The sequence below is a fragment of the Ixodes scapularis genome, unplaced genomic scaffold (genome assembly GCF_016920785.2).
Source record: "Ixodes scapularis isolate PalLabHiFi unplaced genomic scaffold, ASM1692078v2 PGA_scaffold1__304_contigs__length_218370807, whole genome shotgun sequence".
In the NCBI taxonomy this organism is placed as follows: domain Eukaryota; kingdom Metazoa; phylum Arthropoda; class Arachnida; order Ixodida; family Ixodidae; genus Ixodes; species Ixodes scapularis.
The window spans coordinates 30,770,094-30,788,349 of record NW_024609846.1 but is presented as its reverse complement, the minus strand read 5'-3'; the positions used below and the strand labels follow the sequence as shown (position 1 = coordinate 30,788,349).

The following is an 18,256-nucleotide window of genomic DNA, read 5'->3' as shown; positions in this document are numbered from 1 at the left end:
AGCCCGGGCTAGCTTGCGCTTGTAGCTTTGGCTGTGGTCTCAGCTTAAGTGAACGGAGTATTCGCGTCTCCAGCTCGTTGCTCGCCCTCTCACGGCGGAAACGGGAAGTGCTCTAGAGAGGGTCACCCGGTTCTCCTGCTCAGCGAAACTGCTTGCGATCATGGCTCGCGAAATGTCATTTTCGAATGAAAACGTCCTTCACTGCCCCAATGTAGTGCTGCAGCTGGTATGGGATTGCACCTTATTAGAGTTTTGGTGCTTTCTATAGAAGCAAATGCAAGTGCTGTGCATTTGCGTAAGTTACCTGACCCACGCTGCGCATGCGAGTCGTCGCCATCCTCCAATCAAGGGCCGCTATTTCGGGCTCCGCTCACGCGCAGTGTGGAACACACCACACTAATGCTAATGCACTGTGCTTGCAGTCGCTTGTATACGCAATACTAAAAGTTGCCACTGTTTCACCAGTTTCCAGCGGTAACGAAATGTGCTGATGTGGGCAGACATTCAAGCGGGTAGGCATTTTTTAGAACTAGAAAGGCGGAGATTGTCAAGATGGAAAAAATGAAAGAAAATGTTAAAATAACTAATATTAAAACAAAAAAAAAAATCTTTTTTTTTTGTTTTTTTAGGCTAGAAGTTTTGTTGATTATGAAAAGTGGCAACTTCGATAGTACTACATGTTTTACCCATAATTATTGTAATTTGCATAGATTTTTCGCATTAGCTAAAATGTTTTCATTGACTCGGCTTTTTTTTTTTTTTGTAACTTGTTAATTGAAAATGCTGCAATTGGCACCACTGATGATAATTTGCACACTTTTGATTGCTATAATTATTTGTGCATTTGAAATAAGATCATAAGCAACAAATATTAGAGCTTGAAAAACTATGTATTAAAATTAATACAAATTGCGGCAACGTAGGCTTCCAATAAATGCCGCAATCACAAAAATACACCATTTAACCATAATAATCTTTCCAGAAAGGTTTTCTTTTTTAGCATATGAAAAGCTGACATTGTTATCATGATAGACAAACAGCAAAACAATGCATGTAATATAAAGTCCTAAGCGTCATGCGTTGCTCTAAAAAACAAAACAAACGGACAGACAGACTGACACTTCTCCTGTACGATTCGGATTCTGTCTTCGGGTTTTTATGGTAAGAACAGCGTTTTTTAATTTATACATTTCATGAACGCCTTCTAAACTCGTCACCCGTAGCAATATTTTGCGAAATTTGGACAGATTCTATTATTCTTGTGCTGGAAATAATGCTTTAACGTTTAACACTCGCACTCGACGACATAGCTAACGCACTTATCAGTCTCTGCACCACTTCAGAATTTGCTTCGCAAAAACTCTTCTTGGCAAATGAGGCCAAGAGCATAGATGCCTCCTCCTAGACCAAGGAAGCCTTCAGGAATGCAACGACTCTTGCATACTTCAGTCCAGAGGCACAAGCAACTCTGATTGTTGATGCCAGCCCTGCTGGATTGGGTGCAGTACTCGCCCAACAGTCGTGATGACCCCAGTTTAAGACCAGTGCTGTACACCAGTCGTTTGCTTACGCCAACCGAACAACGATATTCGCAAACAGAACGGAAGGTCCTAGTCATAGTGTGGGCGTGTGACCATTTTCACCTGTCCCTTTATGGAGCACCGTTTGTAGTCGTAACGTTATCCCAAACCTCTGGCGAACATATTCTCGACAAAGGCATGAAACCAGAATTGAGAGATAGCGGCTTTGGGTGCAGCTGCGTGACTTTGAGGTGCAGTATGAACCTGCTGAATATTTCTCCCGACACACTGTTGAGGTACCAAAAGATCTCCAACGCTCAACTGAGAAGTTGCCGCAACTTTTAGCATTTTCTGCACCTTCTCTGCTGCACATCAGTGGTTTTGTTTGCAGGAATTATGCAGTTCTGTTCCATTGTGCCACAAAAATCTGCCAGACACAACAATCTGGGGTGTCGCCCCTTTCCAAAGTCAACATTGTTTTGTTCAGCGGATGCAAAATAGACTGGTAAGCGGCAAACCACTGCCGCTCACTGTGAGGAGAACCCTGGAATGTTTGAGGCCTGGAATGTCTATCTCAACCACCCACTTTCCTCCTGATCCGGTGGTCACAAACATGGGCAATAGATAATCTGCCTACGCCGCCTTGCCAGAGGTAAAAGCTCAATGAGGCCACAAAACGGAACACAAGAATTTTTGTAGCCAAGGAGAATGGAAAGACATCTAGCAAGTTGGTTGCTCTTGTTCCTGTTTTCATTTTTTGCTCCCACAAGCCACCGTTTACTAGTTTTATGTTTAAAAAATGGGCTCATGGAGCATGCAAAACTTGTATGCTCCATTTCATCTTGTGATGGACTACAGCAAACTCTACAAGTCATTGGAACCAATCCGTATCTCGGAGTGTGTCATGAAACCTTAGAAGAGGGCATAGCGATGCACATGGCGCATAGTAGTCGCAGGTATGTTCGCAGCGCTGGATTGGTTGGAATGGCTCATAGCATTTGCTGCAGTCTGTTGTATGGTGAAACGAAGAGCAGCAGCTGCACACTACAAGCGTCGCTGTGCGATACAAAACTGTTAGAAAACATTGCATGCTCATTCAAGAGCGTCCATCGAAGGTTTCGGTTTATCCACAAACCTCGTTCTGCAACTGCTTTGGGGGCATTGTGTACAAAATTTGTAGCATGCATATTGTATTGCTGGCACATTTCTTGTGTGTGATGCTGCACATAGTAATAAGTACTGGCAGGTTTAGAATGGTTTACCAACGTATGTGGCAGCCTCGGCCAGTGGAACTAGGTTTGCGTTTTTAATTGTGGACCGGGCGTAATATACGAGTCTAGGACATTCGGTTAAATGTTCAATGGAGGCATATCTTTCTGTCATTTCGAAATAAAGGGCTATGGGAACACCATAAAATGCCCGACTTGAACTGGCTTGTCATGTGGACAAATAGTACAGCTAACGGCAGATGAGGCTTTGTAGAGGGGTAGCAGAAATTGCTTCACGTGACTGATGCGGCGTCACATTGCAAAGGCCCGAATGCGAAGAGTCTCTGCAATTCGGACGTTGTAACATAGCAGAGGGGTGCTATGGCATACACAGTACAAAATTGAATCGGGTGGTGGGACAAAGTAGTTCTTCCATCATTCATATGCAGATGAGGTTAATCTGACTGGGAATGTGGTGTGTAGTTTTGCCGCTATACTGACTAGGCATTCAAGTTTATCTTATCAGGTAGCCCCACCTTATGTGGAATGTTCTTTTAATTCTGAGACTGTGCGGCTGCAGTCATTGAACCCGACCTTGAGCGTTGGTGGCATGGCCTACCCAAAGTTGACAGTTTTGACCAACAGCTGTGCTGCCTGGCAGCCGGCTTAAGACTGGGGCCATCTACCAATGAACCATTTGGCGGTTTCAGTTCCCACTTTTTTATTGTTCTTTTTTTTCTTTTTAGCTCGTTGATAGTACATTGTATCTTGCAAATACTGGAGAACGTTCCCTCAGGCTAAATGCAGTATCGGAGCCAACTTCAAAGATAGTGCATTCTCTGGTAGTAAGAGATCACAAGAACTCGGTCGCAAGCAAATGTAAGTGTATGAGCCTGCCGTTAGCCTAATCTGGGTTCCCAATTACTGCAATTCGCACAAAGCGCGCAAAAAGTTGCAGGCTTGAGCACTGGGCGAAACGTGCTTCTGGGTCAAGTGAATGTGTGCACTTGAGGCACTCACCCAGCCTTCTAAATCAAAGTTGCTTTCAACGGCACGCACAGCCATGTGCTGCATTGACCCGTTGTTGAGTGGCTCTCTCTATGCTCAATTGCAGGGGAGGACAGGGAGACGGTGGTGACGGAAGAGGAGGAAGAAAAGGTCGTCGAGGCTCTCGTGGACATTGCGGATGTTGCCAGTACGAATTTTGCTGGCACGGATGTTGCCGGCGCAGATGTTGCCGGCATGGATGTCGCCGACGCAGATGTTGCCAACGTGGATGTCGCCGACGCGGATGTTGCTGATGCGGATGTCGCCTGCGTAAATCTAGCCGGCGCAAATGTAGCCGGCACCAATATCGCCAGCGCGGATGTTGTTGGCACGGATGTCGCCGGCGCGGATGTTGCCGGCTCGGATGTTGCCAGCACGGCTGTTGCCGGCTCGGATGTTGCCAGCACGGCTGTTGCCGGCTCGGATGTTGCCAGCACGGCTGTTGCCGGCTCGGATGTTGCCAGCACGGCTGTTGCCGGCTCGGATGTTGCCAGCACGGCTGTTGCCGGCTCGGATGTTGACAGCACGGCTGTTGCCGGCTCGGATGTTGACAGCACGGCTGTTGCCGGCTCGGATGTTGACAGCACGGCTGTTGCCGGCTCGGATGTTGCTAGTTTGGAGGTTACCAACAATGATAATGCCAGTGCTGATGCTACTAGTGCGGCGGACGTTGCCAGTGTAGATGTCATTGGTGCGGAACAGTCAATTCCTCCCGATGCCTCTCCCACGGAAGTCTACGACAAGGTGGAGGTGGGGGGCCGAGAGGAGGTAGGGAAGCCGGAAGAGGAAGGGGAGGAGGGGGATGTAGAGAAAGGGGAAGAGGAGGCGAAGAGAAAAGGGGAGAAGCCACCTCGGCACCAGTATTCCAAGGCGGAGCTGCTGAAGTTTCGGCACGACGGACCCTGTCGCAAGAGGCCCGCCTGCTTGGACTCTGCCTACAACAAGTGAGTGCTGGGAGATATTTGGGAGGGTGCGGGAAGTCTGGGCACGCTCCGATGGAATGGATTAATTCGTAGCAGACTTTAGATAGGTAGGCTTTAGATAGTAGGAAGCGATGGTCTGGGGGGATGGAAACATCGCCAAGTGTAGGCTCTTCAGAAGTCAAGTCACTTTGCAACCAAGCATAATCGGAGGGTGCAAGAGTGAGAACAAAAAGAATTATACAGGCAGCCTTTACTCTGTTTCTTTCTCTGTCACAGATTGGAGATTGTATTATACGGTTTAATTCTGAGCAGAGCAGTCGTGTCTGCTAACGCACAATATTGTTCCCTGTAAAATCTGTTATGCCAAGTCCCACTAATGCAACAGACAGAAAAAGAAACTACACTTAACAAGCCTCAAGTTTGCGCAGCATGCACGCGAGTATACCTTTGGCAGGTTTACACTTCCTCGGTGCTCGTGAAGCGAGCACAGGTGATTGCAAACCTTGCAAAGATGCCTTCGCGTGCGTGCTGCACGGGCTCGAGGCTCGTCGGTAGTTTCCATTGGTCGTTCTGGTGGGACTCGGGCATCGGCGCTACATATCGGAGGATGTCGAGGCATGGATCCAGAAAAGATTCTGTCGAGCGTTTTCATTATCGGTGACTGTCGTCCGAATGTTTTATTAAAATGGGCCCAGCCTAGCAAAAAGTGTTCAAGGCCCAGATGGTTTTTCAGTGACTCGTAATGCGCACTTGCCGAAACAGAAACCATTCCTTAAATCGAAAGAGTGGCCCAAAGCGATGCCGGTCCTTTTGTGCAGCCTGTCCGGCATGTGGGACCCCGAGCGCTGGTTCCTGGGCAAGCGCCGGGGAGGCGCGACGCCCCCCGCGACCGCCGACGAGCCCTCCTCGGGCGGCGGGCCGACGCCGGCCCAGGGCCCCAGCGCCCCCGGTGCCCACGGGGCCGCTCTGCGCACCAAGCGGGAGCGCCTGGACTCGGAAGGGGGCTCCGGGGAGCCCCTGGGGGGCCCCAAGCGCCGCAACCCTCCGGCGGACCCCAAGGAGCGGCTGGCCCGGGAGGAGCGGGACGACCTGGTGCTGAGCCCCCAGCGGCGCAGCTTCGGCACGGGCTGCCACGTGCCGCAGCCCAGCGCGCCCCCGGACGGGCCCTCCAAGGACGGGGACGGGTGGGCAGCCTTCCTTTCTTTCTCGCTCCCTGCGGGGTACTTAAAAGGGTTGCTGTGTGTAAGCCAGTGAACAGAGTGCGATTACAATTTTCACGAAGCTGTATTTTGGTGGGCCTTTATTGCACTGAAACTTTACGATTTAGGGAGATAATTTGTTTTGCTAAACAAATTATCTCCACTAAAAATTGTGTTTACTAAAAATTAGTTTTAAAATTAATTAAAATTAGTTTTAAAATTAATTAAAAACTAAAAATTGGTTTTAGGGAGATAATTTAAGCCTAAAAATCCTGTTTTTGTTTTTATGTGCAGGGAGGAAAACAAAATATTGTCTGGTTGCTGCTACTGCTCACAGGTGACTTAACATAAAGCAAACACGTGAAAACTTTTTTGGGATGAAGACCTGCGAGCAGATCCGGGACATTGAAGTGTGTGGGATGCACCATCTGTGAGGAACGCTGCAGACGGTTTTTTCTTCCCCGCGCATAAAAAAAAAGATTTTTTGGATAAATTTTTTTCCTGAAATTGACACTCGTGAAGTTTGAGTAGGTTAAATGCAGAACCTAAAGACACCTTTGTTAAAAGTGTGGGTGCTTTCCATTTATTGGTTTATTGATACAAATTGTTTTGTGGCAGTATGGCCCTCGGAACCACCTGCACAAAAAGCGGCGTGGTTGTTTTTTTTTTTATTTTTTTTTTTATTTTTCTAGTCTTGGGGTTTAGGCTGACTAGCTTGCCAGTTTTTTTACCCTTAGATCGTATGGGGCAGCTTTGTTGATTTTTTTTAATGGGTGTGCAGGAGGATAAGTGGCAATATTTGGGGTACAATAGTTGGTTGAAAGGTGAATGATGGGAAATATCAAAGATGTGAAGTGCAAAGTAAACCAGCAAACATTAAAGAATGGTTACATGCACGTTTTAAATGGGGGGAAAAAAGGGTGCCAAGCACAACAACATTTGGTGAGGGTTCTCGGCTCGTTCCACTGGTAGCAGTCCTGGGGATTTTCATTTCGGTCTTAAAAATTGCCTTGGCAGTGGGATACCTGGCTGATGTTTAAGAGTTTACCTCACTCATTTATTTGAGCTCATTGATCTATGTTTGGGGAGGTGGTAATCGTAATATGGGCACATATCGTTGACTGGAGCAGATGAGCAGTTCAAGGATGCAGCCCACTGCACACTGTGCGCAGGCGAGTGCTCTCGTCAAGGTGTCATTCGATCGAGGAAGTAGACTATATCCTAATTTTTTCCGAACGTACAATCTTTATGGTAATTCACGTTGTACTTTTTAACAAGCTCCGCAGGGTGGCATGGCAGAGTGCATAACTTGGCTGCATACAATGGCTCTGGGTGGATCTGCACGATTCTGGTATTTATTATTAGTTTCCCATCCTGCACGTAACAGTGGGTACAGGAAAGATTATCCGAGCGCCCGAGATGAATACTAGCTTTTGCCACTGCCATTTGGAAGTGCCACCGTGTGGGTGTTCACGTCCCAGCCGCGTTGTCCGAAAGCACACCCCTCCGACGTCTATGGATCGTTTGAGACTGACCGATCGTGCGATCTCTCTGTCCCAGGCTGGCTCACCGAGAGCCCAGCCGCCGCATTGGCAGTGGGCGCATCCTGAGAGATCAGCGAGACTGGGACCGGGAGAACCGGGAGTACGGCTACGGAGGACGCCGCTTCGAGGACGCCGGCCACGCTGGCGGACACTCCGGCCGCTACGGGGGAGACCGACGCAGAGGTGGGCCATTGTCTCTCGCCGCTAGGGCTCATCTCTGCGACGTTGCCGCCTCGATTATTCGCCGGTCGATGCGTAACTGGGTCACGCGGAGCCATTTCTACCGAGAGAACAGACTGCAATAATGCGGCTTGGCGTATAATCGTATCGAGAGACATTCTCAGCTCGTGTACGTCAACGATACAGGATGGCGATGGAGCGTACCATTTCCCGGTTGCCAGATTTTAGGCCGTGGTAGCTAGACTGTTGCCACCTTCGAATGGCTGCTAAACTTTCCCATTAGAAACGGCTCTGGGCTCGCATAAGGACAAGCATAAATCGGGTTGTTAGATATTTGGACATTATGAACTCCTACGGTCTTTGAAGTGAGGCAGCTTGACTTTTGCTGCAGATGGGCAACTGAGGCAATGCAGTAAGACTGCTGACCGGGGGTCTTCGACGTAAATTTGGGCACTAGCGATTGCAAGAGTGCATGGCAATACGAAGCTTGTCCAGGTTGAAATGGACGGGGACAGGGAGGAAGCCGGCATCCTTAAGGTTCTGCAGTATGTGAGAAAAGAAATTGTTGCACCGCGCCTCAGCGGGTTTGGGGACCATGCCGTCGTCGTGTTGCGTCGAAATGCGGTTCTTTTAATTTGTTAATGGGGCCACATAAGTATTTACCCTCCAAGACTGACAATGATGAGTTGTCCTTGGTCTTCGGGTGGGAAACATCCTCTCAAACTAGCAACATTGGTATGCTAAAAGCTGGAAAATGGTAACTTGCCTTTCTATCTTTAAAGTCAAAGGCAGAAGTTGCCACTTTGAGTAAAGTAGCAACAATAAAATGACACAAACAGTCGTCATGCAAGGCATAATTGGACTCTGCCAGACTTTGTAAACGCTTCTCTACTTGGTTTTAAAATATTAGGGCAATATTTCTCACCGGGAATCGCAGTTCATGGTGGCTTATTACAAAGAAGGTGCCGTGCCGAGCTGTGGAGATTCAGTCGCACGTCGTGTCCCTGGGTGGCCGAAATGAATCCTCGGTCTTGTCTTGACATCTCTTTGATGCATAAACTCTCTCAAATTTATTTTTCTTTTGCCATTAATCGCCAGTTGGAACGTCTGCGTTAGGAAAGTCGTCGAACTACTCTGGCCTTTCTGAAAAATGGTGAACACTGGAATGCGTAATGTCGGCATCCTCTGCTTCTTCCTTGTGCCAGGCCGTGACGAGCGCATCGAGGAGGAGGAGGAGCCGGAGTGGTTTGTGGGCGGCCCCACCAGCCAGCACGACACCATCGAGCTGGTGGGCTTCGACGAGGACCCCGAGGGGGGTCGCAGGGTCGGCCGGCGGTCCCGCCGCAGCCGCGAGTTTGCCCGCAAGCAGCAGCAGCAGGCACTACCCACCCAGCAGAACGGGGGCACCCGATCTCCCGAACCGGGTCAAGATGGGCCTGCACCCACCACAGGGAGCTCCCTCACCACCGGGGGCACCAAGTCCACCTCTCTCCACCGTGAGTAGACCTTCTAGTGTCTGTCGACTTTCCTTATTTTAAATTTTTTTTTTTATTTGTTTGACATACTATTAGTTTAAATTGAGGGCTTTAGTAGGAGTGCTAATTACAATCGCACTTCAAGAAGCAAGAAAAAAAAAAAAAACTAGACAAAGCAGAGGCAGAAATGCCGGTACACAAAATACAAACTACGAACAAAAATCGACAAACAAAATACTGAATGATTTTATATATATATATATATATGGTGGTTTAATCTCAAATCGGGCAAGCTAAAACGGTCTAATTTTGACGAAAAAGATATATGTTTTGGGGGCATTTCTCAAATGAAGGAGGGCCCAAACCGCATGTTGCCCAGATTTTTGTTCTCGAGTTACGAAGCGTAGAAGCTGCAGTGGCAGAAACTAGTGTTTTTGCCTGCCGTCGCTGGTTGCGTGTTTGGCACCCTCTGCTGACGCTAGTGTTTTTCCTACACCCTTTTAACTTTTTCTCTTCATTTAATAAGTACTATAAAGATAGCTTGACCTATTCAAATATTTTTAGGAATTTGATTGTTTTTTAAAACAAATGTCAAACTCGTCACTCCGGTTGATTTTTGGTCAACCTCGGCAGGTCCTTTCTTTTCTTTCTTTGGCTCTATAGAAAGCCCAAAGCAAGCCCATTATAGATGTAATAATATCATTATGATCTGTTGACAAGTGATGCGCTAACAGGCATTGGCATCTGTTCCAAAAGTGTCTTTGGCTGCTCCATTACAATATTTCGCATGCTACGGAAGCTGCTGCACAAGGTCAAATGACTCTTCCCTCACTGTGTCAGGTATGGTATCTAGCTCTCAACAAAAGAAAAAGTGTCAATGGCGCAATATAATGGCATTTTTTTCTTACTTGTTTTTCATGAGTGGAGCAGCTCTGACAGTGAGGTTTCGTCTCTCAGGCCTTGAAGCTCAAGATGTGCTCCCTGGTGAGCATAGTTCTGGTATTCCAGACTATCTGGGGCAGGGCCCACATTTGATACGTGTCGCAATTCATAAAAATTGTAGGAGAGGAGAAACTACAAACAGTGCACGTGTTCAGCAGGACGCGCGCAGCACAGTGCGTTGCAGAATCAAACCTATCTGGAACGCACGACCGTGCATTTGCAGGGTGTCTAGCGACCGGGAAAACCGGGAGTTGTCAGGGAAATTTTAATTACTGGGAAAAATCGGGGAATCGTTGGGGATATTGTCAAAAAGCGAGCAGAGTAAGGGAAAATGAGCCGGAAACACCATCGAGTGCCCTAGGCTAAGACTCGAGGACTTGGGAGCAGAAGAATAGGCAATAAATTCTGCTTAGAGCGGAGCGCGGGTTTTGCTCACCCGGTGTAAAGTGTGCTACCCGATGCAAAAGTAACAGCAGACAAATCCAGTCCAAGCATTGGATTGGATTGAGGGTGCGACACTAGGCTAGATCCAGTTAGAGCTACTAGATGTAGTAACAAATGAAAAGGCCGCAGACCCCAATCTAATCCAAGCCTGTAGCCGAAAGTGTGCATCCGGTGGCCATGTGGTCATGCTGCCATTCGGTTATTGAAGCGTGTGGTTGAGTGTCGTGTTTTCATTAAGTTCCCGGAAGTGGCCTCTTCACTGACGACGTTGGCAGAAAGAAAGCGCTCGTTTACTCCGAACTGGACGAACCCTCAGTTTACCTTTTATTTATATTTTATTTGCTATGAATTTTACTAACCACTCCATTCTGTTTTCTTTCTGAATCTAATAAAAGTTACTCGTTACTGTTAAAACTTTATTAGGTCGTTTTTTTATTTTTTTATTTTTTAACATGCTTTTTAGAGAGTGACAGCATCTGGCGACATGGTGTCAGCCCATCTTGACCTAAAACAAAGTTCTGTGTCATTCAGGGAATTTCACAAAAGTACTTGGGGAAAACCTGGAAAACTTGGGGAATTTGAAAATGTCAACTTGGTAGACACCCTGTGTACGAATCGCACACCATAGCCGACGAACCCTCGTCGTCTGCTCCCGCTCCTTGCTGGAGCAAGGCATGAGAGGATTACATTTTGGCGCACGCTCGATTTTCTCGGTGCAGCAAATGCATGCACGTGTGGGGTGCCGGCCGAAACAAACCCGCTCCACGCTGCGAGTGGGCACGAGAGCCATGAAACGAACACGCTTTTACTCTTTGTCCCTAAACTGCACTACCAACTAACGTATGATCTTCAAACTTGTTTAATTACTCTGTTAATGTTCCTAACAGAACTGGTAGTATTACTAAATAAATGAATAAATAAATCTACATTCTGGGATTTTTAAATTCGTATGTGTTGATACAGCTGTTTTTTCATCTCTTTCACGCAAATTCTACCACCCTGAAAAGTAACTCCTGAGCTGATTTTATTGAAATTGGGGGAAACCATTAGAGCTGACCTTCAATAAGGAAAGTCGAGTTTTTCGTGAGTAATCTTTGTTTTCAGTATTTTGCGTTGACCTGGAACACTGTTGGGAGGCTGCTTCTTTTTTTTGGGTATCACACCCTTTCTCTCGCTTGCTTTTTTCATTGCTACTGGTATGTTTTCCAAGTATTCGAGCCCCAAGTATTTTTGTGGAGGTTGCAGAATCCTATGCAAATGTCCTTTCTTCTTCAACGTGAGCGTCAATTTGTTTCTTTACTTGCACCGAAAACTGACATTGAGAAACATCAGTTCGAAAAGGCAGCCCCCAATTGGAACAAAAGTAAAGCGGGGAACCCCGGTGGTAAAGTGGCGTACACGGATGGGTTCTTCTGCCTGGCAGGGTCGGACACCAGCCAGGAGTCCAGCGTGGCCACTGCCCTGTCCAGCCTAGACACGAGCAAGTCGGACCAGGGGGTGTCGTGCATGCCGCTGACGTCCAGCCCGACGCTACCGGACGGCCTGGCAGCCCCTGCCCTGCCCTCGCAGGATGGCTTCGACCTCAACGAGATCTTCAGGGCCGACTGGTGCCCCCAGTTCCTCTCGGTGCGGGCACACTACTGGAGCTGGCATTCGCCACGTCACGTGGGGGCGATGGCAAAGCACTGGGGGGTGGATGTTGGTGGAATTCGGACAGGAGCAGTTGCCTCGTTACCTCGGAGGCAAAGCGCCTTGCAATGGGATTCGAATCCTGGCAAAGGGTGCCTGTGATTCGATGGAGGCTCGTTAGTCCTTTGCTCGGGCGTTTTGCCAGCTTGGCAAGTAAACGTCCAAAGTTAGCTTTTTCTATGTCGTAGATGCTAGAAGTTTGTGGCATTTAAAATGTTTACTGTCTCAGTGTTTTTTTTGTCTAAAGCAACCAGAAAGTGAAAGTGGATGGGAGTAGGGTTGAAACTGGGGGAAGAATACGAAGAGGAACCCTCTGAAAGCCTCTGTGTGGCAGCAGACGTTTCGCTAACTAGATTGGCTCCTTCAGTCTCCGAAGGAGACAAGTCACTCCGCTAATCTTGGACTGCCACGCCGAGGCTTACGGGGTTTTTTTTTTCTCGGGCCGGGGAAGGTCCATAAATAGCCAGGAGCGGTTGCACAAGATCCAGCGAGGGGTCGAACCACATGCTTACGGGGCACGTTTGGAGACCGCTGCACTAAAGACCGTTTATCGTGTTGGAAATCGTCTTGCAATGTTTGGTTGCAACGTTATTCGTTTTTGATTTTTGTGCACCCTTGCGGCGTTTCAGGAGGAACCCCTGGAAGGACCCCCCACGGGGGGCAGCCGATTCAGCCAGTGGTTCCGCAGGGACAGCCCCCCTCCCCAGGGGGACCAGGGAGGGGAGTCGAGGAGGCCGTCCTCGGTGCACGACGACCTCATGGCTCGCGTCCTGGCTTCCGGTGGGTGCGAGGATGGCAGACGGGGGGACTGCCATAGGATTGTCGGGCAACTCGCTGAAAAAGCCGAAATGCTCTTTGTGAAAGGAAAGCTGAAGCTCCTAGAAGCGTTTAGGGTTTTACCTGGGCTCAGACCCCTCCCTCGTTCGTCTCGGTGACTGTTCTGTGGCCTTCCCGAGGTGCCTTTCAACTGGGGAAAACGTGGAATTGTAGGGGAATCGAGTGAGTCTGAGAAAAATGGTGTAGTTTTATCCCTATTAGCATCAGTCTGGGATCTTGACCTTTTCCTTTTTTGAGCTACAATAAGAGATGCATGTGTTCTGGGACTCGCGTTTAAGTGACTCTGCCAGCGTGCCAATACAATTCTCTGCTCAGTAACTTGAGTTTTTGGCGAATCAGGAGGTTCGATCCACCCACTGCAAGGGAAAGATTTTTTTTTTTATGCATTTTTTCGATACATTTTTTATGAAAAAATGACTTTTGCCCAATATTTACGCCGTTAGATGCAATGGATTTTTTTTTCAGTAACGAGCCCCGTCTACCCTCCGCCCGTCAGAATACATTGGCATTGGACCATTGTATTGATCTTCGTTGCCTTTTATGTCCCATTGTACCCTATACTCGAACAAAAATGGGCAAAAAAGACTAAATACATGCAAAGATAGGTGCTGAATATGTTGGTCAACCGGAACTTTGCATTGCGAAAATTGCGACAGCGGGAAGCAAGGCCAGGGGAATGGGTGTACGCTTGCGCAGAAGCTTGCTGGAAAAAGGTCTATTTAGGAGAAGCTCTCGTAGCCCGCTCTGAGCCCCGCCCTCAGATCAGCTGCCCTGCCCATTACTACTGGACTGGCTTGGCTGCGCGATCGAATGGGCTAACAAGCATAGTGTCTCCCTTTCGCATCGTCTGATGCGTCTAGTCTGGAAGTCTAACATTGCCTGCTAGCCGTGCGAGCAGACAAGCGGCAGCCTCTGGCATCGTCTGCTAATTCATCGCTGTCTATCGTCGTCTGCGATTCCGTGAGACGCGGACACGAAAGTTGCGCGTCGGCGTCCGTTTTCGCCTCCATCCGTCTGCTATTCATCCGCCGTCTAAAAACTTCTGAAACACTCCAAAGACCCGACCATGAAAGCGGCTCTCTAGCATTCCATCATGGACAGTCCAATACGTGCGTCTGTCAGCATTTATCGATGTGTGTAATAAGCAATCGAGAGAACTAAAAATATCAACAAAATAAATATGCAGTCTTTCTAGCTTTACATGGCATCCGCGAGCAAGGTGGGTGAGCGTCGTGCGTCATGACGCACAACTAAAACACAACCTAAATATATTCTCATTGGCAGGCTATGTGCACTGCAAAACTTGGAGCTACTTTCCTTTCGAAGCGAAATGACGGGAGCAAACCTGGACAAGCTAGATGCAAACCGGACGCCCGATTGCCTCCAACCAAATGACTCGCAAATTCTTACCTGCGTGGGTCGCAAATAGGACTCTTGCACAATTCAGAGTAGAGGGGCCACTTTTTTGGGAACCAACATCTTTATGCAGCATCAACACTTGCAGAGAAAGAAATCAAGCTAGATCGATCAAAATAGTTGACCTGAGACGCTAGACTTGGGTCAGTCCTGCTACGAGAAGAAGCATCCGTGCAGCACTTCTGAGGGCGCGTACTTGCGGCAGTTGCTTGTTGCTTACTACGTTGGTTGAGGGGATCTTCCTCTAAACACCTCAGTGAACTCAAAACCACTTGCACTCCTAAAAATGGATGAGCTCAACGAGCTTAGTTTGTTCAGCCCTCCGCAAACACCAGCAGCAACATTCCAAAGCAAAGCGGGTAGAAGCAGTCTCTGAATACATTTCAAAACAATGGCTTTATCTTAATTATTTGCTTCTCAAACATAAAAAACAAAGTTGATTGAAGTGCTATTACGGCACGGAGAAACAAATTTACAAATCTTCTCTCCAGCCAGTGATAGGTGTAAGCACGAGGCAGGGCTTAGCGGGCTGCGACCCCCACCTTCTGCACTTAAATTGCGTCGGACAACATAAATGTTGCAAAAAAATCTTTTTCGTAAAAGAATGTATTTAAAAAATAGTGTGCTTTCTATACTCTTAAAAAAAAGATTTTCTTTGCAGTGTTTTTTTAACACTGGAAAGGTAACAAACCATGTTGGTCCAGGTACTGTACCAACTTGGGCAAGCACATAAAGGATAGTGTAAAAAATTGCATACATATACCCTACCTTTAAAAAAAAATGTTTTTTAAAGTTTTGTTTTTGTTTATATGGAAAGTAGCAAACCCGCTCTAAATGCAGGTGGACCTCTTCATGTTGTAATTAAACAATTTTCTCTTCTCGTACAAGAGGTTTTCCACTTTCGAGTACGGGCAAAGATCGTTGTCCTAACGCGCTTCCCTCCTCCAGGGTCAGGTGAGGGTGGGCTGCGTTTGCCGTCCCCGGATTCGTACTTCACACCCATCAGCCCCGCCCTGCCTCGGGACCATGGCAGTGACCTGCACCCGCTCTACGGGGTGCATCCCGCGCGGCCGTCTCCCCCGCCCCATCATTCGGGCCAGAAGAACATCCTTGACATCCTGCTGGACGCCAACATCGACGTGGAGGCGCACCTGCTCAACGGGGACGCTCACAAGACTGCTCAGCTCCGGGAGCACGGTGGGTGGGGCTTCCCGGAGGGTTCCGCTTCGCGCCAATGCCACCCTGAAGACTTCCTCCCCTTAATGTCATCGCTGGCAGATGCATGTGGCACCGCCTAGCTCGCGGCGGCATCGCTGCAGACTCGACGCCCTAGTGGCCGACGGAGTGAGAATGGCAGGGCGCGAGCGTTATTGACGGCAAGAAGGTCGTGCCGGAGGCGGGTCAACCGAAGCTCCTCCCTGCCCTCTCACCTTGTCGGCGACGGTGGTTTTTTGCGTTCCGAGGGCCGAATTCTGCTCGTTGCTTGCGTGTTGGAATGCGTCCGTTGCTCGACTGGACTCTCGGGTGACGTCTCTCCTTCCCCCAGCGCTCTCTGGCAAGGCCAAGAGCGTTGCCGAGCTGGAGGCCGACCTGAAACAAGTGGTGCTCGGAGGTGGCGGCAAGGGTGGCCAGCTGACGATGCAGCAGCAGCTCCAGCGCCAACAGCATCAGCAGCAACAGCAGAGTCAGCAGCACCTGCAGGGCCTGCTGAGCAAGCTCGGAGGAGGCCCTGGGGGGCCCCCGCAGCAGCACCACCACCACCACCACCTTCAGCAGCCCATCCCGGCAGTGCCTGAGAGGGCATTGCAGGAGGAGGACCTGCTCAGGGCGTCCTACGGCCACCCAGCGCACAACATGGCCATGCATGCTGGTGAGCCACAATTCGTGCCTTTAATGCAGAATGTGTCTTAGGAGTGGTTCTTTGCGATACGAGTGTAGCGGACGAGCATCCGGAATGAACGTCGGGAACTACTGACACTGCGAGCATTACGCGACATTCAGGTTTTGTATAAAGCTTATGAATGGCCAGGTAAAATTGACGCAAGAAATACGCTCCAGCGGGGCTCGAACCTGGGTCGGTGCAGTGGCTGTCGGATACTAGTATTGCCAGCGTGCTGGTAGCTCAGTCATCCTGGAAGAGTAAATGGTCTTACTTGCAGGAAGATGGGCCAGCCAAAGTGGCACATTTTGAATAAAAACTATAAAATAAAAATATAGAATAGAAAGTTGGACAAATTTAGCTCGAACGACCCATGGAGTATGGTTCGTGCGGAACACGTTCTATGCTCTCTGGACCTTGTCACCATGGTCAAGCTTGTGCAGTTTTTGCTCACCTTCAGAGTCCCATTCATGTGATGGTGTTTGACTTTGTTGTAATATTCAGTTTGTGCAACTGAATTCCTCCCCTAGGCGTTATTCCAGTTTAATGGTGGAACCTCATTTTTGTGATCCTGCATTATATGTTTTTCAGTATAATAAATTTTACAGCAATAGGTGTCCTAGAGACTGTGCACCTGCATCCTTGGTGTCGGTGTTGTGCTAAACAGAAGTTTTGCACCCGCTCGCATGTGCACTTCCCCGTGACGCCAGACAAGGCGTGCGTCGTGGGCTCTTGCCAGGTAGCGGCATCTCCTACTTTTTCTATGGTTGTCGAGGGGTGCTGCTACGAATTCCTCGTCGGAGAACTCTATTTGGGTGTACTGTCCGATGCAAAGCAACCAAACTTTCATAACAGTCCATGTGGTAAGGAGCGTATGGCGTCAATCGAAGCCACGCAGGGACTCCCTAGTCACTGAGTTATGCCCAGGGAGGGCGCAAGTGATCCCCCCCAGAGTTCCCAAAGGAAACACAAGACGGCGCTCCTCTCGGAGTTGACAAGAAAGGAGTGCTGCTCGTGACAGTCGATTGAGTTGGGAAATAAAGAGTTGCTAGGACGTCGGTTCTCGCGCGTCGAAGGTGTTAGCGCTCCAGCGACAGGGAACCTAACAATATCTCTGTTTAGTCTTGGGTAGGTACGTCGACTTGTGTGTGTGTGTTAACTTTCCCACACACACTTCAGTGACCGCAAGGCTGTGTTTTACGTGAATGGGTAAATGAAGAATGGATACGCGGAAAAGTGAGTGTCACTATGCATAATAGCAACAATCGCCGTCACTTGGCACACTGTGGCGAAAAGCTGCACATTTTTTATTAATTCCCAGCAAACGTCCCATAAGAACAATGTACTTCGCTGCGGCTAGTACGATTGTGTTTGCTTGAGATCGGATAATTCAACTGCGGAAGTGGGTTTTGACGGGTATTTAATAAAATACCATTGTATTCCAGTGTACAAACTGAAATGCAGTTTCAGTAAGCCAGAAAGACCCAGTCCGTGGCTGTCACAGCCGGTCGTAGCGCATGCTCAACTTGACTTATCGACATTGCTCTTATTTTCATTGATGAGAAAAAGAATAGATCCCACTAAAGACACCTTAGTGAGGCGTTGTATTGAAGTGTGTGAGAATTCGCGTACCGCCGCAGATTCGCCGTTTCCCACGTTGTCCGTCAACAACCAGAGTCCAGCCTGGTTCTTTCACGGGAGCGGGATTCCGCTCCCAGTTTATTGGTACAATAAAACACAACACTACAAAACACTCAATCTAAACTACAAATACAAGCTACATTACACAATTATTTACAAATGCACGTTAAGCCTAAAGCTAAACACAAAGAAGGTCCCAATCCTCGTGTCCCGCGATACCCTAGATCCGGTCGCCACCCACCCACCTGCCTGCCTGCGTCTCGGTCGCGTCCGGAGTTCTTAGAGGCCTCTCGCCCCCTGCCCCACCGCGTA

At 48.6% G+C, this 18,256-nt stretch overlaps 1 protein-coding gene across 1 annotated transcript in view; it reads left to right on the top strand.

Moving 5' to 3' along the window:
- LOC8032945 overlaps positions 1-18,256 on the top strand; it is a 54,163-nt gene that overhangs the window by 2,321 nt on the left and 33,586 nt on the right. The window contains exons 2-10 of the mRNA XM_029975452.4: positions 3,843-4,719; positions 5,517-5,882; positions 7,458-7,624; positions 8,827-9,117; positions 10,027-10,080; positions 11,906-12,108; positions 12,801-12,951; positions 15,373-15,621; positions 15,971-16,294. Coding sequence (XP_029831312.2) covers positions 3,843-4,719; positions 5,517-5,882; positions 7,458-7,624; positions 8,827-9,117; positions 10,027-10,080; positions 11,906-12,108; positions 12,801-12,951; positions 15,373-15,621; positions 15,971-16,294 — 2,682 coding nt within the window. The remainder of the gene's footprint in view (positions 1-3,842; positions 4,720-5,516; positions 5,883-7,457; positions 7,625-8,826; positions 9,118-10,026; positions 10,081-11,905; positions 12,109-12,800; positions 12,952-15,372; positions 15,622-15,970; positions 16,295-18,256) is intronic.